Source organism: Haemorhous mexicanus, chromosome 1 (assembly GCF_027477595.1).
Source record: "Haemorhous mexicanus isolate bHaeMex1 chromosome 1, bHaeMex1.pri, whole genome shotgun sequence".
Taxonomy (NCBI): Eukaryota; Metazoa; Chordata; class Aves; order Passeriformes; family Fringillidae; genus Haemorhous; species Haemorhous mexicanus.
Window position 1 is genome coordinate 116,301,870 of NC_082341.1, and position 21,330 is coordinate 116,323,199.

The 21,330-nt window shown below is 39.4% G+C and overlaps 1 protein-coding gene across 9 annotated transcripts in view; it reads left to right on the forward strand.

The window, feature by feature from the left end:
* The window catches only part of SPIDR (scaffold protein involved in DNA repair), a 196,027-nt gene that overhangs the window by 49,253 nt on the left and 125,444 nt on the right, over nucleotides 1-21,330 (forward strand). For all 9 annotated transcript variants that reach the window (XR_009488378.1, XM_059860323.1, XM_059860305.1 and 6 more), the window contains 2 exons: nucleotides 2,804-3,060; nucleotides 12,236-12,336. Coding sequence is in view for 8 of the 9 variants with exons in the window: in XM_059860323.1 (XP_059716306.1) it covers nucleotides 2,804-3,060; nucleotides 12,236-12,336 (358 nt within the window). In the remaining variant the exon portion in view is untranslated. The remainder of the gene's footprint in view (nucleotides 1-2,803; nucleotides 3,061-12,235; nucleotides 12,337-21,330) is intronic.

Genomic DNA, 21,330 nt, shown 5'->3' on the forward strand with positions numbered 1-21,330 from the left:
ATAGGTATATCTTAGAGAACAGTCTACTACTAAGTATTTGGAGGTATTGGGGTATATGGGAGACAGTCATGAAAATCCCCTGTATCGGGATGATTACATTGGGATCAGGGGTCAGAGGAAGAAATTAGGTGGGGAAACTGAGCCTGTGTGTGGTGGGAAGCATTGTACTCTCAGCCACTGCAACCAAAATTACTGTATTTCAAAATAATAAGCCTTGTGAAAAAACAGTTAAATTTGGCAATTCTTTGTGCTTAGCAGTGGTGCTCTTCTGAAACTCAAATGATATTGTTGGGGATATTATTTAAAAAAATCAACAAAATAGCAACAAAACGCTTAAAAATTCTTTGTGATTTTTAAGATATTGATTAAAAATGAAGAATTTCTTCACTATTTATCAGTGATTGTTTTAAAGTAAATCAAATAAATATTTTTTTTTTGCCAGCTTTTCCCACCCTATTTTTGGTAGGCCTGCCACCTTGTTTACTGGATACTTGAAAAATAATGTTTGGTGTGTGTTTTGAAAATATTTTTCTCTTTAGACTAGAATTCTGATCATGGCTACAGTTAAAAAAATGTACAGAATTGGAAGGCTAAGTTTTTGTTCTTTGTTTTTCTTCTGCATTTTTAGAGTTTCCTCTTTTAAGAAAAATTTCCAACTGACCAATTAAAAAACCATCAACAACAAAAAACCACTAACAAGTAAACAAAACAAAAACTCCAAAGTACAGTTTCCTTGGGGAAGTTCAGTCTAAACAAGTATACAGCAATAAATATTGGCAGAAATTATTTATTAGACAATCTTTAGTTAGGAAAGCTTCTTAACGCTCAAACAGTCAGTGGGATTAAAACATGCTTAATTTAAAGCACTTCCCAAGGGCTTTTCTCATTTGCATTTCACTTGCTCCAAGAACTTCAGGTTCAAATCCTTTTTTTAGGTGCAGTGGATATCACAGCTATTTGAGAAAAATTAAAGCATTCCTAAAGCAACTGAGTGCATTGGAATGGTGTTTTAAGAATGAAGTGCTTGCTTACTGCTTTCAGAGTCTTTGAAATCTTTTATTTCTGGCTCATTTCCAATATGGAAGGAGTTTGTTTTCAGAGAAATATTGTTGCCAAGGGACAGATGTTGACTGTGTTGTGTTTAAAGCAGACTGATATTAATTACATTCTTTTAGCTATTCTACTTCTCTGGATAACTTTAAAAGGTCCTTCCAATTTCCAGAGTACTTAGGTAAGCTCTCAGAACATGAACACAGTGTCTCGGCATTTACGTGAAAAATGTATCAGAGAACTGGCAAGAGCTGGACTTATTTTTGTGCACAGTTGAGAAATGCTGTTTTCAGATGATTACACTAATTAATAACATGGAACAGCGAATTTAGTGAATGCTGCAATTTCCCTCCCTTTCCCCTTTTGCCTTTCAAGTATTTATCTGAGCCAGTTGTCAGACAACCTGTGTGGAGCACTACTTACTGCATTTTACCAGAGGAATGGGGTAATTTTTTTCTGTGATTGAGGCAGCATGCTCTGGAGCAATGTCAGCCTATGGGGTTTCCCAGTTTCCCACTGATAATGCAAAGTTAATGTTTTGTGTTTGGGGTTTTGGTTCTTTCAAGATCAGTCTGAGTAACTTAACTCGTCTTGTCTACAGTTTTATGCCAGTTTACTTGAGCTGGCCTAGTGCTTCTGGTCCCAGTGACAGGACTGTCACTGCCCCACCAGAACCTGAAGACAGTGTTGGTTTGGTTGTTTTGGGTTTTTTTCAACTAGCTCCTGAAGACTGAGCCCAGCTCATGTTTCTTAGTCCTCTGCCTATTTCAGTGGTTTAGATCATTTTGTTCTGTACTTGGTAAAATGTCACTTTCCAAGTATTTTTGCTCAATACTCAGTACTTTAAGAAACACTGGGTCAACAGAACATAATGCATGTAGCAGCTGTGCACAGCTCACCTTAGGGAGCCAACCCAGTAGCCTTAACCTGCTTCTGCAGGAGCCCTAGAGGGGAGTAAAATAAGCTCAGCCAAAGCAGGTGAATTTTCCCCCCCAGCCCTCTTCTCACCCTTCCATGTCTCTACAGAGTTGTTTTTTCTGCCCTCTCAACCCTCAGTGGGATGAGCTCATTGTGTCTTATGATCTTCTGGTAGAAGAGCTCCAGTGAGGTTCCGTGGGGCTGAACTCCAGCCCTGCTGGCTCCCAGCCCTGACTGCTGACCAGTGATCCATCTTCCTTGGAGCTACCTAGAGACAGCCCAACAACTTATGCTCAACTTTTGAAACCTTCCTGGGAAGCTGTAGGCCTGCTGGATATGGATGAAGGCCTGCTTTAGAGTGTTCAAAATCATGTTTTAACAAAAGGTTACGAACTTGTTGCCAGCTACAAGCTGTCAGTAGAGGCGTGTGTTTCTTCCTTCCATTCAGACTATGGAAGCTGACTTTCCTGTTTGCTTGAATCCCAATATAAAAGCTCTCTTTCTTTCAGCTGTCAGTCATGATCCCTGTCACTCGTTAGCCTCTCTCTGCTTCCCTCAAAACTTGCCTTAGATAAAAACATTAGCCTAATTCTCTAGACCTAGTTATTAAAAAAACCTAAATGTTTCTCATCTCAGTTGTCCCTCAAGAGATGATCCTTTTATTCAGGAGCTGATGTTGACTGACAAAAGATTAACATGCATTTACAGTGGAGTTGTCCAGGTAATAAATTGGCATTCCATTTGTGGGTCACTGGGTAACATAAACCTGCCTACATAAAGCTATACCCCCTCACTAGCATTCTGTTCAAACAGCTTTTTCTCTTTATTCGTTTAGGCAATTTCGACAGAAATATCTGAGTACTCCTCCGATAACGACAGCCTGGGAGAAGGAGAGGCCACCCTGGCCACCACCACTCCAGGATCCAGTAAGGGATTACAGCCAGGGTCAGGAGGGGACACGGGGGATGTCACAGCACGACCGGCCAGCGAGTGGCTGAGGTCAGCACAGGCCCTTCTCCGCACCCCAGGGAAGCAGGCGGGAAGGGCCCCCAGAGCCCCCGCCGAGTCTGCCAAGAAGAGGAAGCTACTGAGGTAAATGAACTGTCCTCCTCAAGGAATTCTTTATGGCTGTTTATTCTTAAATTATAAGTAAAACAATACCTGCCAAAGTGTTGGAGTGTGTTTCAAGGGTAAACATTTTAGAGATGCAAATACGAATAATTTTTAAAAAGTCATTTATCTGTAAATAAGCAAACAAGGCAAGAAAGAAGAAATTTAAAATCTCTGGTGAAAGCTCTCAGTCTTGAACTCCTGTTCAAATTGATTGGTTTTTGCACTTCTAATAGTGCCTTACCAGATGTGTGAGTGGACATACTTCTAATAATTTCATTGCTTTGTGCCTCTGAAGAAAGTCTGCAAAAATGCTGTACCTCAGGTTGTAGGATTTTTTTTTCAGTCCTCTTCAGATTTATCAGGGCAAAATTATCCAAAATAATGTAGGAAAGGAGTGGATGAGCAATAGTTCTGAAGAGTGTAGGACAGAGAGCTATGAAGGCAATGGGAAGGTGTATTCCTAAGGTGAAATTTAAATGTCTGTGACCAAGTTAAATGCATTAGAAAAATATGTAACTGATGAAAGAAAGTAGCCTGAAATGGAGCAGTTGAAGCCTGATGTTTTAGCTAATTATAGTGCAGAAATGGTCACTTCCTATATTGAATTAATGAAAGTTCTGTTAACTTAAGTGGTATATGCCTCAAGCTGTGGAGACCACAATTACAAATGGTGCTGCTCTACATCCCTGTTGTTAGCAGTGTGCTTCTCTTACAGCTGAATCTAGGTACAGTAATCAGTCAATTACTTAAAAATTAGTTAATAGGCATACCTTATTTTTCTCTGAAATGTTCTTGGCTATTTCAAAATGCTGTCTGAGGAAACAGGTTTGGAAGTCCTAATTACTGAGGCTGTCTATACTTAAAAGTGCTTTGCTTGTGCAATCAAGCTTTATTTCTTGTCACTTTAGAAAACATGCATGCTCAGCTGTGCTAGGTCATACCACAGCTGTAAGCCCCAAAAATGCCTTATAGTGGCCAAAAGCAAGTATGTGTGAATGTAATAAAAACAGGACAAGTGTACAGTGGTATTTTGCCCAGGTGCACTTCCAGCTTTAAGCAATTCCTGAGCTGTTTGCTACCATTAGTGGGTTTGTCTTTTTCTAAATTCCAGCTTCATTTAATGACCTTTACTATCAACAGTCTAAATGCAAAAAATGTTTTATGGGAAAGATACTCTGACACAAGTGTATAAGAGAATAGATTTCTTTAAAAACAAACAAAACAACAAGACCAAACCATCCACAATTATGTAGAATGTAATCTGTCTGGAGTGGCCAGAGGAACAGAGCTTACAGGGCTTTTTACCTTCCATCCTGTGGTTCCACTTTGGATTCCTTTGGGAACAGGGAAGCAGGCAGGAAATTCCTTAGCTATGAGTGTTGTTTATCTAGTTATTTTTCTCATCCAGGTAATTGTCATCTTTTCACTCTTCCTGTTCAGGGCATTAATTCCATGTGTCTCTCCCATCCTTCCTTTTACTGCTGACAGAGAACATTTTCATTGGTGTGGTAGCAGTGGATGTAAGTTTGCATCCTCAATAGGAAAGCACAGATTTTCTGTGCTGTGGATTGAAGGCCGGTTTGGGGAAAGGTTTGTCAGCTTCTTGATTGATCGAGTGACAATCCCTTCTTTGTGGTTAAATAGCTAAAAGCTACAAAGCAGTCATGGCCTTGTCATTTCTCCTTCCTTCCTACCTCTGCTGCAGCTCAAGGCCACAGCAGAGAGAGCAGTGGGCGGGGGAATCATCCTGAAGCTGGATCTGGCCTGTGAGCTCCCATGCAGATGGACCATTTGGAACTGCTCAGTAGGTGGAAGAGAGCCATGAGTCCCTGCTTAGCTGGGCTCTCTTTCTCCAGGCCAGTGCTTAGGGAAGCGTGGGCTGAGCAGAGATGGTGCAGGTGTAGAGCTGCCATCTTCCTGTGGGAATCCCTGTGCAGTAGGTTCAACTCCAAATCCAGACTGTGTTGTGTATGCTTTTTTCCTGGAGGAGTCCTTATGTAGGTAGAGTAGGTCTCCTCCCATTTTGCTTCCCCTTTGAAGAAAATAGGAAATATTTATATTTTTATATCTCTTAGATTTACACATGTCAAACAGCAATCTTCAAATAGAGAGATATATTTTCAAGAAATTTTAGCTTATATTTTCTGTAGGAATCTTAGTCATGTTACAATCTTCATTTATGTTTGCATTGCCTGATTGGAGCTATGCCTCTGTTACATCAATGGGTACATTTTTCTGTGTAGCTTAAAAGAAATCCCCCTAAACCCCCAAATCCCAAGCAAAACCAAACCAAACCAAATAAAGAAAAGAGCCTTAACAGTCTCTGGAAAAATTCAGATACGTTCCTTTCTACTGTCCTCTCTTCCTGGAAACCTCCTGGTGCTGAAATGGAAATGGGTAATTGCCTGGATGGGAGGAAAGAGTATTGTTTGTTTGACCCTATTACAGATGCAGTTGTACACTAAAAAATATTGAGATGCAACCAAAAAATACACTAAAAAATATTGAGATGCAACCAAAGCAACAGAAATCTTCAGATGTAAGCTAATTATGGATGATTAAAATAAATTTTTGTGATCCTAGCATTGGCAATTTGACTGTTAATTCAACACCTTTGAGTGTAAATAAAATGAGAAGCCCATCTATGTCCCCAGATCAACATGCACAATATATAGTGCTGCTGCTGATGACCAGATTTGAAGGGGCATGTTGCAATTCTCCTCTGTTAGGGGTTAAGTGGGGTTTAGGAAAACAATTGGTGTCTGAAGACAAGAATGATGTGGTGAAAGCAATTTCTCTCCCACCATATCTACTGCCAAATTCTCATGTTTTCTTGTATCCCTGTAATGTTAGTTTTTGTTTTCAAAAGTGTCCTAAGTAAAGATTATTCTTCTTTCTACCATGGTCCCTAGGGGAGAGCAGGTAGTCTGGATGGTGGGATTTGTCCTTCTGGGGTGTTGGTGCTTCTGAAGAGCTGTGCTGCAGGAGATGCCAGTTTGTCACACTGGAAGCAAAGCAGATCATCTCTCACTCACAGCCATCAATGCCACTGCTTGGGCCATCCTCCCCTTAAATGCTGATATTATATGGCTGTGTAGTTGCCTTCCTCTATTTAAACAAGATTGTTGATGGATGCAGTGGGAATACCTAATTTTGCCAGGTGCACTGCCAGATCCATGGCCTTGGACTGCAACTTGTGAGCTCCTAAGTGAGTTGAGGATAAGGTGCTACTAGTGGTACCTGGTACTGAGATCAACAGCCATGGTGATCAGGTCAAGAGCGCTTGGGTTTACATGCTCCTGCCCTTTTTCCATCCCAAAGCTTCAGTTTCTCAGCTTGAGTCAGCACTTCATGGGAAAATTATGCAAATGATTTGTAAACCTGAGGGGAGAGCATATATATTGTGAAGAAGAGTCTTCAAGGAGCTCTTGTTACATTTGAAGTCCATGTTAATGCTATGGGGTTAAATGTCTAAACTGTATTACTTCCAATTCTTCAAGAAAGAAATGTAGAATATTGCAAGTTTGAACATTTATTACATGGATTAAACAAATAACTGGCTTAATTCAGTATTCGTAGTGAATAAAACTCAAAATGCATATGCTCAGCTTCTCTTGTCTGCAAGTAAACCTTTCTTAAATGTTTTCTGAGTTGTTTACTTTTTCCATTAAGATTTTATTTTCATCAGAAAAATAAGTCTGAGGTTATTGTAGGAAATAAATAAGTTATAAAATGTTAACTCTGTGTCTAAATCTGTCATGTTGCAAGAGCTTATGATTGTGAAGAATAAGCTTTTAGCTTTTTGTTTGGTTTTTTAAATACTTGAGTGGCTGTTTATAGTTCAAGAGAAACAGGATTTCCCAAGATTTTATTTGAAATTATCTTATATCTGCTTGTATGCAGACCACATACAAATCTGATCAGCTAAAATTAACTTCCGTTATCAAAAGAGGAGAAAATTACAGAATGTCCTGGTACTATGTGCAGTAAAATGAAACCCAGTTGTCACATGAGGCCAACTGAGGTCCTGAAAATAAAGGAAATTGCCAAGGGAAGAGGGAGCTGGCACAAATGAAGCAGATTTTTATTCTAAAATTGGGACTGTTCCTTCTTACATGCATCCACAAGTGGCATGAGGGTGTAACAACAACAGACTAGCCCTTTGGATGGTCATGTTCTTGTGCTAATTTTAATCATTTCTAGAACTATTTAACTTTTCTTTGCTAGTGAATTTCTTGTTGGATTAGGAAAATAGAAATGAAGAATATCATGGCTGCAGTACAGATGTACCACTTGTCATTACTGACAGTGTACACAGTAAAATTATTTTGCCATTAGAGAAAGTTAAATTGTATTTTCTCTTTTTGAAAGTGTGGATGGTTTTACTGGGCCAAATGTTTGGTGCTAATGGGAAAAAAAAGTGCTGTGTTTGTCATTGGTCACAGCCAGAACAGCTTCATGAGGGAGAAGTCCTGCTTGAAAACCCTTCTATGGCAGGGTAGCCCACCTAGTTGATCTAGGAAAGCCAGTAGATGTGATGTGATCTTTTTGGACTTCAAAAGCAAAACTTTTGGTGCTGTCTCTCACAGTACCCTCCAGACCAAATGTCCAGCACCCAGCTGGATAACCATGCTCAGTGATGGGTGAGCAGCTGGCTCACAGGTCAGGCACAAAGGGTTACAGTGAATGGGGTGACATCAGGCTGGGATCTGGTCACCAGTGGGGTTCTGCAGGGCTCCATCCTCAGCCCAGCTCTCTTCAACATCTTCATTAACCACTGGGGTGCAGGATTCAAAGGGACACCAAGTAAGTTTGCCGAAGATACTAAATTGGGAGAAGCTGTTGACTCCCTCCAGAGCAGAGAGGCCCTGCAGAGAGACCTCGACAAATGGGAGGACTGGGCAATCACCAACTGCACAAAGTTTAACAAGGGCAAGTGCTGGATTCTGCACCTGGGATGGGGCAATCCTGGCTCTGTGTACAGACTGGGGAATGACTTGCTGGAAGGCAGGGCTGCAGAAAGGGACCTGGGGGTCCTGGTCACTGGCAATCTGAACATGAGCCAGTGGGGCCTTTTTTATTGATTCTGCAAGTGCCCTATGGAATGGAAAGAGGTCTAAAGGGACAGCTGAGTGTTAGTTACTTCACCAGTTAATGTGAAGATTTCTCTCCTACGTTAACACCAGTTAATGTAGGAGAGAAGATTTCTCCTTGCTTTGAAATGAGAGAAAATGGAAATTGCCCAATCTTGAGATGGGGATATATATTTGCTTTGAATTATATGGAGTCCTGTGTATACTGTGTACAAGGAAGGAGACAATTCAGTAGAGAGTGTTGACTTCAAATTAAGTCTGTAAAGGGGGTTGTTTTTGCTAAGTGCCCTGCTGAATGGAAACCTTAATAAACACAAGGAGATCTCCAGCACTTCAGAAAGTTTGAAAATTACTTTTCAAAACACAACAGACTCACCAATGCTCTTTTGTTGTTGCTTTGTCTGAACCTCATTGGAGTTGTGAGATAGGAACCAGCCTGGAAGTCACAGATCAGGCTCAGTATTACTTTTTGGTCATAGCTGTCACAAAACTCTTCAGTCTTGCTGTTAAAGTTTGTGGGAAGGGCAACTACCAGAACCTGAGCTGTTGTACAGGATGCTGAGCTTTCTTATGGTCATCAAAGCTGTTTTTCGTGTGGATATGTTGGACACAGACAGAAAAGGCGATGTGTTGTTTTAAATACAGTGTTTCAACAAGCTCAGATTTAGTATGGAAATAGGACATGAATGCTACTTTTAAATCAGTCTGCCTTCAGGGAATTAAAGGAACAAAATAGTTGTTCTGGAAGTTTTGTGATTAAAAATAAAAAGGTTGTGGGCAGTGGAGATTGTATCTGAGCAGCTTGACTTCACTGAACAGCCTTTGCATTAACAATTTGCCAAATGTGTTCAATTTGCTCATATTAAAACATTTAGGGGGCAAGTTTGAAGTGCTGGTCAGGAAAGTATACATCCTAAACTAGTTTTTATTATTTCAATAAAATAGTTTGTGAGTTCCCTTGATTACAGAATTGATACATTAGTAATCAAAATATATTTGTCAATTTTATACACATACCCCCAGATGTTTGCTTACATCTTACTGCACAGCCAGGAGTGACTCTGACTCTGTATTGTTCACAGTATGACCCAGTACATGCACAAGTGTTTTACAGTGTGGGCACCTGTACTGTTTTGGAAGGAATGAGTGGTTTTCAAATGGTGTTGTCAGCAAATCTGTTACCTTGTGTACCTGAAATCACCTTTTCCTTTGTTTTATATGTTTGAACTAAAAAGGGGGTTGATCCTTATGGGTTGTGGTGGTGTTTAACCTCCTTTGTTTCTACCTTTTTAAAAGAAACAAACCATAAAGTACCAACTGTTGCTCTGGCCATACAAAGTCTTTCTGTGTGTGGCATGTCCTTGAACTGTGTTTTCTAATTTCACGAGCTATGAAACAGTATAAAAACAACATTTCTAGTGACCAGCTGAGAACCACTCATAAATGCATTCTTAGTTATATTTTGTTTTCTGCAACCAAGCAGAGGCAAATTGCTTTATGATGTTTTCTGTTTAAACTATTTTTAACCACATTTGGAATGTGAATGGAAGGATGGTGGTTAATAAATATCGGTGCACTTAGCACAGAGGGCTAGTAAAGAAAGTCAGAGGTTTACTTTTCATGGACCTTTGTGATAACTGGTGTCCTAATGCAGCCATGGTCAGCAAATTAGTAATGAAATTGTGAGCATCAGTGGAACCCTCCTGGTAGTCATATCAGGCCTGAAACAGGAATGATGTCTTGCTGTTGAGTGCAGTAGCCATGGAATCTTGCTTTCTTTCCTTCATGCTACAAGGCATTCCTGCCATAGGTGTAACAGCAGTGGGCTTGCAGAAGAGTAGGAACTGATTGACTGGACACAACCATAGCCCTGTTCAGGATAAAAAGGTGAAATTAGGCTGTAAGCCAATAATAGCTGCTCTCTTCTGCAGGTACTTTAAGACTTTCTTGCACTTTGAACAAATAAAATACATTTCTCTGACTGGCATCTGTGGAGGGAATGAAGTAGGAGAACACTCCTGTTGAACAGTTTTCTTTCAGCAAAACAAGTGTTTGAGCTACTAACTGTGTAGTGTATTGCTCCAGTCCAACCACAGAGTGCAGATGCAGACTCATGCATGCAAGACTTTTAAACAAGCAATCTGCAATGCATTTTACTGTGGCATTTTTAAGCCTAGCTGAGCTGACATCTACCAATTCCAACATGGCTCATGTAGGCCACCCAGCCAAGCTGAGTTATAACTGCATCTGTGAATAGTTCCCTGGTAAGAAGAGAGACTGGGTGGACAGTTAGTTGTAGTCTGTAGAACTGTTTGCCTACAGGCATCGTGGTGTGGTAATGCTTCGGTGCTCAAGGTTGGGGGGAAATATGGACAAACACAGTGTTAGCAGCAGAGTAGGTTATCCTGTATGAAGTCTTGTGCTTGACTGTGCTGCTCTTGGAACCAAAGCTTCCATTGCACTTCTGTATTAGTATGTCAGTCTTAAAGTCCTTGCTGAAACCAGGATTAAACAAGGTTGCTCAGCTTACTTGGAACTTCGCTGGAGCCCAATATTTTCCAAATATTTTTGTTTGTTTTCCTTCTTAATATAGCATGGTTCATAGCTTGTTAAGTGTAGGTTCATAGCTTTTTAAAGTCTGGGTTCTCAATTTTGAGGCTTTGGGGATTTTCTTCCTCTGAGTTTCTTTCCTCTCTGCCTGACACCAGCCATAGAGATGTAGCAATGTAAACGGCAAAACTTCTATAGGCCATTTTGGCTTAAATAAGGCTCTTGCAATTTAGAGTTCATTCTGTGATCTACTACTTAGATGTTTAGCCATTGCATCTGAAAATCCTCGTGATGATTATAATTTTGCAAAGGATATAGTTGTTCATTAAAAATTCAGCTGACACTGCTAACTATGTTTTATATAATGTGTTGGCTTGTCTGTAAATGAAATTTCTTAATAACTGGTAACTGAAGAGAGATGTTTTTCTTTTTTACAACTCACCTGAAGTCCTGCTTAGCCTTTTTAGCTCCTTCTCAGTTTCCACAGGTGTGTGTCTTCCCAGTTTCACATTTATGATGTGAGCTTTACCAAGCTATTTGTCTTTTTTAACTAAGCCAAAAAATGTTCATAATGTGCACGAACAGTCATAAGGTGGTTGTATGCTATCTCTGTTGATTCCTAAACCAGTTTAACTCAAGGATATATTTCACCTTGGTAGAAATCTTTATTAATATTTTTGGTAGTACTTGTGGAGAAACTTTATGCTGCAACAAAAGAATGAAGTAGGTCTTTATGCAAATAACTTCTTTGAAGCCAAAGAAAAATGCTCAAACACTCCCACAGTAGTCCAGAGCTCTTTGTAGTAGCCCAAAGACAGCTTCCAACACATACATCTTCTTGTTCTTAAAAGTGAGAAATTATGTCTTCTGGCTTTGAATCCAAGGGTAGGAATTGCTTTAGTGTTACCTTAAGTGTATTTGTGCTAGATGCCACTCCTCTGCTCCTCACCTTGGGAATGCTAAATTAATTTCATCTTGGAGAGTGTTCAGACCACTGAAACTGCACACTTGACCCAGCTTGTGAAATGAATCATAGGGTCAAGTATGGGTAAAAGAATATTTTTGTGATCACTCCTTGCCAACAGACAAACAAATCTGTGAGGGAAAAAAAAACCCAACCTGTTATAACTAGTGGTTACACTGGTTTGTTTTGAATTTGCAACTGTCTCTGGTTTCTAATAGGATCTGTTTATAAGTGCAAGGGAAAGTTAGAAACCTTTTTTTACACTCCTCATACTGGAGACAGGACTGAAAACATGAAGATTTTGAACCCCAGATACTGAAAACGTTTTGTTGTGTGTATTGACCCTAGCTGTATGTTTTGTTGGGAGTAACTCCGTTGGAAAACTCAGAATTGGGAGAACTAATCTACAAAACATAGTTTTACTGTATGATTCTGTTTCTAAGGGTCAAAGTATACATACATACATATACATCTGTCCTGTGGCTTGTCATTTGGCTAGCCAAATACTGATTCCTGGCAAAACTGAGCATTCCTTTATTCTCTGCAGAGGCGGGCTAGCTGAGAGGTTATGTCGGCTCCAGAACAGAGAAAGATCTGCCATTAGCTTTTGGAGGCATCAGTGTCTTTCAGATGATAAAATCCCCTCAGGTAAGACACAACACAATGCCACTGTGAAGGTATTATACCTACATGTATGTATCTATGGCCTATGTAGGGGGAAAAGTGAAGTTTCTATTATTTGCTGGTCTTTTCTGACTTGGGTTTAATGCTATAGTGATGGTCTTCTGAGCTAATCATTGCATTCTGACAAATTTGAAGGTTTCTAACAACTCAGTCATCATTTCAATATGTAAGGTAAAGGATATATTTTAAATAGCCTCCATCTAAGTTCTTCACAGCTCCTTGATTTCCAACATCACATGGAATGATACTGTATTCAGCAGGTTGTAGGACAATTCAAGTTTTAATTTATGGGTGTTCAGATTTTTTTGGTGGCTTTTTTTCTTTCTTTATAATCAACCTTTCCTCTTGTTCTTTTTGCTTTGTGATCACTTCTTGACAACAAACAAACAAATGGATAAAAATTCATGGGTAAGTGCTGAAATTGTGAGTGGCACTAAGTGTGAACAAATAGTGCACAACTATGAAATGAGTGTGAAGCATAACTACAGTGTGGACATCACTTGAAAAGGAACAGTGGGAGTCATGCAAATTAGTTACTGGTGACTGATAGCACCACCTTTCAGTAGTGTTTATTGCACCTTTCAGTAGTGTTTATTGAGAAGTAATGGGTTCATAGAGTTTAAGTATAAAGAAGTAGTTAAGTTTTTTAATCATCTTCTGCGTGTGTGACCATAGTCTACAAAATGTCAAGTATTTATTCTGTATTAAGCCAACTGCTTGTTTTTGAGCATATATTAACTTGCATTTATTTTTCAGAAAGTCCTCTGGTCCTAATTTGAAAACACATGGATAAGTGAATCTAAGTGAATCTATCATTTACTTTGAGAGTTTGTCCCCAGTTCTACTCCCAAATTTTTAAAGGTGGTTTTTCTTCCAAATCTGAATTTGTCTGGCTTCAGTTCCCCTTTTTGTTTCTTCTTTCTCCCTTAAAGAGCTCTTTAGTATGTGACATTTTCCCTTTCTGGCACTTGCATAGCAAAACCTCTGCTGCCTCACAATTTTCATAAACTAAACAGACTGAGCTTTTTAAGGGTCTCCAAAGCATTTTTATCAGCGTTCATGGCTTTTTACTGTACCTCTTGAACTTTTCAGAAGGGTCTTAAGAACAAGGATAGCAATTCTATGTGTTCTTCATACAATACATAGCAATTCTATGTGTTTAGTCTCATTAAAATCATTGGCCAGGTCCAGTTTGCTTCTCAGCCTCCAGGATATTCGATGCCTGTGAGAAGTGTTTGAGTCTGGTTTGGCTTTGGTCACAGCATGGTGCTGGAACTTCACCTGGAATTGATTGTCCAGTATGATTTTGTAACCTCTACAGCTATTTTTTTCTGAGATGCTGTTTCCCACTCTCCTGCTACTTTTTCTGTTTCTTCTGCCTAAACACAGGGAAGTATTTGTGTTGTATAATGGCTGATTTTACGTAAGCAGTGCAGCTAACCATGCAGTTCAGATCACTGTATAGCCAAAGCCTGTCCTCTTTTAGTCACAGATTTGCTTGAGTTTGTGGTATTCACACAGTTCCCTTATGTCACTGATGAAACAATAGCATGAGTGTTTACTTGTAAGTCCTGCTATAACTGCTGTTACTCAGTTGTAATTCTCCCCTGGTAAAAAGCTCTAACTGTAATTCACCAAGTTAGCTCTCAGGATTTTAAATTATTTTTTTGCATTCCACTCAAAGGGTGCATTACTCATAGTGAAAATGGTTGATTTTTCATAAGAAGGTTGTATGATTTAAAGTTACACCCAAACTCTTGGCCAGAGCTTGGTCTGAGTTTCTCACTGGAGTTTTAGAGGGCTTACCTCTATCCCTTGGCCATTTGCATGCTCTGTGTTCAAAATGCCACCCATGCAGAATAGCACGTTGTATTTCTGGCCTTAATTCCTTACTTATTTTTCCAGCCACTTTGCCTAAATCTGATGTCAGGCTAGTTGGTCTCCAGTTGTTGTAAGCCACTTTGTTTGCCTTTCCTGAATAGTAGCACATTATCATCATCCTTTCAGTCTTCTGGAATTTCACCAGTATCTGAATACACTCTAGAAAGTGACATCAGGGAACCAGAGGTGTCTTTAGCCAGCTCTTTCTAGAAATGCTATGCTGAAAATTGTACAGGCATGCTTACTTAAAACCATGAGAGGTTACTTCATCATTCTTATGTGGTGTGAGGACATCCTCTCACTTCTTCTCAAATATGGAACAGAAATAGATATTGAAGAGGCTTGCCTTTTTTAATAAAATGAAAATTTTTAATGCACTTTGTAGTAACAGACTTCCAACATTGCTAATATTCTTTTTGTCCTAGTTTCACATGTGTCATTACAAAACCTTGTGTTTGGCTGCGCACCATTTTGTTAGACCAACTTCTCAGCTGAAATATTCCATGCTAAACATCTGCCCCTGGCTGAATTCCTTTCTTTGATTCTTCTTCTTTCTTTCAGAAAATGAGTCAGAATTCGTTAGCATTTTATGAGAAAAAAGACTATGGGAAAATACCTTGCTCTGTTCTTAAGTACATTTAAAAAATTCTGATGAGTGTCTTTAAGATTATTTAGTTTTGGCAGAAGATGAACTGTTTCTGGGATATGCCTTTTCCATCATAACAAAAAATGTACAAGAAGTCTTTAGGACAAACTGCTGTTTAATTTGCCCTGCAAGCATTTGCTACAATTTCTGAAAAATGCTGAACATGCCATAAATTTAGGAATACACTTCAACTCCACAACTTCAATTTCACTTCAATTTCACTTCCAATTCCAATCCTTATTCCAAAGTATAATCATTATAAAATAATCATTAAAATAGCTGTGATAATATTTTGGGGATACTTTTTCATCTAGAGCAAAATTTATTTTTGATAGCTGTATTCTTAGAATGGCCATAATATTTTGTAACACCAAAATGAAATTGGTGTTTGGTTTGGAGAACATCAGTTGGAATGGCTGAAATTTTAGTAATGTAACTAGATAACCTTCTCTTTGCTTCTAGTCAGGAATGTGAAGTGTCAGCACAGCAAATGCATGCCACTTTCAGCTTTCATCTCTTTAGGTTCAAGTTAAGGGTGGCTCACTACTCTAAGAATCTTCTTGAATTTTGTTTCCCCTCTGTTTTGCCCAGTAACATTTCTAAGCCATGCTGTTTCCAGGACTGTTTCTGACTTCGGCACAGAGTTAGAGGAAAGAACTTTTCAAATAACAAACTCATTTGAGTCACTAAAGAATCCTGAAGATTAATGTGGAGGATTGAAGCAACTTAGTTGCTGGGAGAGCTGTCACGTCATTTTGGATATCCCATAGACATGCAGACCAGAAGTTCATTGCTAAAGCAGCGGGGAGCAATTTCAAATGAGATTGGTTTAAAGTCCTCCTTACGTATGAGATTTAAGGAAAAATGTTTCCAGAAGTTCCAGCTGTCACCCCTATTAGACATTTCAAAGTGCAGAATTTTATGCCTTCATTTTGCTGTTACTTACTTTTAGGTTGTATCCATGTCCATATTACTCAAAACCCCCTAGTTTTCGGCTTTGTCTTTTTAAAAAAGTCCTGTCTGTTACCTCCCTGACCCCTTTCTGTAAGTAACCATTGTGGTTTGGCTGCCTCTTGGTCACTGGGATGAATCACTGCCCAGAAGAGAGCACCTCCTTTCAGAGAGCACGCACTTTCTGGTGTTTATGCAGCGCACAGGGTCTCACTTTGGCTGACTCATTCTGCAGGGTAGAAGAAACCTTTGTGCTTTCTCAGATTTTGACGGTTTTGGGCCCCAGTCACATTCTGCAGCTGGTCCCTGTGTTGGGATAGGCACTCACTAAGGATATGGGTTTCTGCAAGGTGAACCCCACTTCTGTAAATCAAGGTAGAGGCAGAGACCTGAAGGGAGGGAAGACCAGAGTTTGCCCGTGCTACACAGCATTGGTTGGATGCTTTCTGTGGTTCAGCTCTAACAGAGGTGAATGTCAGGCTCTGCCACAAGTCCAAGATTTTCTGTTCTTCTCAAGATGTAAAAGAGGGGCTGAGGTGCAGGCCATGTAACAGCAAGTCTCTGAGCAGCCAAGCTGATGGTTTGAGGGTACTCTGTGCAAGGGCTTGTAGACCATTTGCAGGCTTTTTTCTGTATGCAGTGCTGCAACTTCCCCATGAAGTTTCCTGTTTGGGCAAAGAGGAGATCTGGACAGCTGAAAGAGAGAGAGAAAAAAAAAACCAAACCCACAACAAAAACCCAAACCTTTTTCCTGTCAACATCTGCTGGAAGAAAAAATAGTGGTTTTCTGAGTTACAGTCAGACAACCTTCCTGTCTATAGGAGGGGACACTAATAATATTTAAAGCAAACTCATGTAGATTCCTACTGTAACTTCTGAAATTCTGCTTCCCATACATCCTGCCTTCCATTGGTTTTGTTTGTCTTGCAGCTGTCGTCAAAGCAGTTCTTTACCTTAAATGCAGAAACACTTTATTCTCTAGCATTTGTAATCTGGTGCAAGATTTGGTATTTTTTGATCCAAGGTTAAGATTCATGATTGTGTTACAACCGAATTTGAGTATTAAACTGGCAATAAAACAAAACCATTGATCTTTCCTTCCAAACTGCTCCTTCCTCTCAGGGAAAAGTGACCTTCAAGGGGCAACAAATTTTCAGTTTACTGAGGCAAATGGAATGCATGCATGAGGGGAGGAGGGTGAAGCCCTGGAGATGAGGACAGGGTTTCATGTCACGCGTTCTCGGGAAGGGTTACAGAAGAGGATGAAAACAATCTCTCCCTCTCTTCCAGTTTCATTGACTAGTTAAGATGATGGGAAGAAATTATTTTAGCAGCTTGAATGCCAAGAAATTTGTACTTGATGAAGAAAACATGGGTAGCCCTTAACAGGGTTTCCTTTACTATGTAAATTTTTTCTAAAAAGACAGAAATCTGAGATTTGCTAGATGTTGCTTATTTCTTAGTTCTTGATGGTTTGTTTTATTACTTAAGAGTTAATACTATAAATTAGAGACAAGGCAAGTGGCCAATTTTTTTTCCCTGGCCAACTTTCTGAACTTGTTACAGCATTGGAAAGGAAAAAATCAAAAGTAAACTTGTCTTCTTCAATCAAGAATTCTTTGTATTGTTTTTGTTTTCCTATGAGAAACAATAATGACATGCATAGTCTCTTTAAGTAGCTTACATATGTTCTTATAAAGAATTTGTAGTGTTTAAAGCACAGCCAAATTCAGCAGACTTTTAAAAATTTATATAAATGTGGCAAGAAGCCATCATGCCTATGAGAGACTTGGTGTGTTTCTGAAAAAAATCTTCTTGAATGGCTTCAGAGGTTACCAGCCCAGGAAGAATAACAGCATGTATAGATCAGAACAGCAAGCAGATGGTTTTGTGCAGGCTGTGAAAACTTTGAAACCCAGACCTGGTTTTCGGCATTGACTTTGAATTACAAGGGTCTGCTTGGTGTCTGCCTGCTTGCTGAGTTTGTTGTGCCTGCACCTGCAAGTTATACATGAGGGAGGAGAAAGAACAATAATGGGATGCCAAACAAAAGAATGTTTTTGTTTTGATTTGTGCCTGTAATTTGGCATTTTATACTTTCTACGCTTAAGAATGAAAGTAAAACTTTGTGGCTTGAACCAGAAAGTGGTTGGCCATTCTTCCACTGCAGATAGTATGTGATGTCCCAGGAGAGTGTCTACTAACTGCAGTTTTGGAACCACATTTGACAATTAGAAGTTAAATTATGTTGGGATGAAATAATGCCTTTGAAAAACAACTGAGTGAGACAAATTTGGAAGAGTGTTTCTAGTTGGTTTTATTAAACGTGGCATGAAGTGGAATTTTCTTTGTTTCCTTTATAATTCCATAATGTGTATTTGACCTATTCATCTGAACCAAAGGCAAAGAGTGACTTTCATTCTTTGTGCAGTGAGTACTATTCCCAACCTTAATTGCCCACAATTCTTTGTACTTTCAGTAGGAAAGTTTATTTTAAAAAAGATTTTACCTAAGATTAGTAGAAATTTGACTGGTGTGCAACACCTGTATTTTCATTACTGCATATTTCTAAAGAATTTCCCATTTAAGAGAATGTATAACAACTTCTCAACCATGTATTTAGAAATCTCAGGTACAATAAAAATGTCATTCTAAACTGCAGTTCATGTATACTATTTGTTTGATAGTTCTTTGAGCAAAAGTAACAGTAATTTGTTTTTCTCAAAAGTATCTGTCCTTTCCCCATATCATTCAGATATCACTAAGATAAAGAATTGTGACTGTTTAGCTGATAAGAACAAGTTGCCTTCACTAATTTTGCACAAAACATGTATTTGTTAGCAGTTTTTCACATACTAATGTGGCTTCAAGCAAGCTCATCTTCCTCCCTTGTGTCTTCTTATGAGTTTGTAATGGCTTTATTCAGAAAACTCTACTTGCTGCATAAGGGTAATGTTTTAATTTATTTAAAAGGAGGGTGGTGAACTAGTCTTCTTTTTGCCTCTTGTCGTGCTTGCTCGGTCTTTTTTATCCAAGTCACTTGAGAGGTAAGTCTTGTGGCTGAGGAGTTTTATTTTGTCAGTCTTGCTTTTCATGATAGTACACATGTATACTTGTAGGTATGCATATGGTCCTTTATTACTCTGGACTTTTTATTATCACAATAGTAATAATTTCCACTCCATTCTTCTTCATGCTTAGATATAAGTTGGGTTTTTTTTCTGGAATGCTCAGTGCAGCAGAACCATCCACTGCTTGGCATTTTCCTACATTTCAGTTTTCTTTTGTGTTTCTAAGTGGTCTGTGTTGTTGTAGTTCACTGTTTTCTGCATTGGTACTGTGGCCTTTACGAACTTGTTTCTGCCTTCTGTCATGTTGCATTCAGTTAGATTCAGATGGGCACATCACATCCTTCAGCCCTGGGGGTGAGATGCATTCTTACAACATGGCAAGACTTTTAAATTTTCAGGAAGAAGGGAAAATTGAAAAATTCAGGAGTACCTGCTGTCATAGACTAAACTTGGCTTTGTTTTGCTCTCGTTGATGTGATGGTGTTACTGTTGTCTCTGCTGGTCTGATCTGCAGGGGCATCCACTGCCTATCCCAGCTGACACATTCAAACCATGCAGAATTCAGTTTGCAGTCTGAAACACTTTGTCTCACTCTGTAGGTCTTATAGAGATTGCTCTGCTGCTGGAGTTCTATTGACCATCTCTAAAGAGAGTTTCTTCCCTTTGAGAACTTTCCATTTAAGGCTACAGGTGCTCTTTTGGAACACTTGAGCAGTAGCATTTTAGCAAAATTCAGTGGAGTAGGGTGAAACTGCATGTGGTCTTACTGATATTGACATTTGATGCATTTCCATACATCAAGCACCATGGATTCTCTCCTTGCAGTGTGTTCAGCTTCCTGTCACTGTCACTAGAGAAACATAAAATATGTGGCTCCCAAGAGATCATAATTTCTATATTTTCCTCCTCATTTGTCTTCCTTATTGGTAGTTACAGAGTTATTAAAACAAACTTTAGAGCTGTATTTCAGGCACTGAAGCCAGAATGTCTGAACATTTGTTTTTTTTTAATTGTGCTCCTCAATGTTTTTTTCCTTCTCTTGTCTCCAAACTGCTTTTTGGTTGTTGAGAGTCAAAGCAGGCTGGCTTTCTTCTTAGCCTTGCTCCTAGGCTGCCCTTGGCATGGCCAGTGCATCATCTGTGACCATGTGCATTCAGTGTTGATGTGGCTTAAATATATGTGTCTGCTGTGAAGCCACTGTGTTAGGTCTGAAGATTAAGGGCATTCTGTCTGCCAGAGACTGTAGAGTCATCTGAAGTCTTCAAAGGGCTCAAGACCTCAGGGTCTGTGAGCTCCAAAGGAATGGGGAGCTTTATTTTTTGTCCTTCCCTTCAGTCCCCTTTTTTTTTTCCTTCTTTTTGTTTCTTTTTAACCCTTCTGGACTTCAAAGTAAATGCAGAAATCTGCAAAGTACTGCGTCAAAATATATTTTGATGTCGTGGTGTATGACATGGTATATGGCTGAAGGGCTGCATCACCCTGTGTGCTAAAGTAATAAACAAAAATGAAAATAAGTACCCAAGGAAACTGATTCACTGTGAAACATTCACTGTGAAATTTGTTTGTTCATCTCCCAGGCACTGGAATTATCTTTGAGCTACTTCATGTCTGGGTTGCAAACTGGAGTGAGAAACCAACATCCCAGAGGACACCTGGAATTAAATAATTAACTGTGTATGTCAGAGCAGATCTCTTAGGTGGTTAAATCAAAGTGCCTCTAGCTTAGGATCCTGTTTCTGCCAGTGACAAGAGCTATCCAAATGCCTTGAAAAATGGCTAACACTTGATGACATTTCCCCAAAATATTCTCCCAAATCCCTCCCACAGATCTCTGACTCAGGGACTTTGTAAACCAGAATTACTGTCTGTGTTCTTAGTAGTTCTAAATAAGTTTTTCTCCTACCAAAAAGTTACTGGTTGTTTTTCTGAACCCATGCATGCAACATAGACCTGTTGTGATCACACTATTATGGATCATCAGGCTTTTTTGGAAATTATGCCCAAGATCATTGCCAGGTTTCCTCCATTACTACTTTTGCTGAAAAGACCTTTCCCTGTGATTTCAAAGGTTCTGCTAATAGTAGCAGCGAGTGGTTGATGTTCCATTTGCCCAGGTTTGGATCAGGATTTCTTCATCTTTGTCAGAGCTTCTTGTTTCTCGTCTGGGAGGTGGGGGAGGTTCTTACCAATCACAGCAAGGCTTCACCAAAGATGCTTCCCTGCTTAAATGGCTCATTCCTCCCACCAGTCAGTCTCTCTCATGGATTTCACTCCTTCTGGACCACCTGCAAAGTGTGAAGGAACTTATTTGTTTGGTCATGGTCCATCTAGCAGTGGTTTCTGTCTGTTGCTTTCCAGAGGGTGGCATTTATCACAATGGTGCTCTGCAAAGGGTGATGTAACTAATCT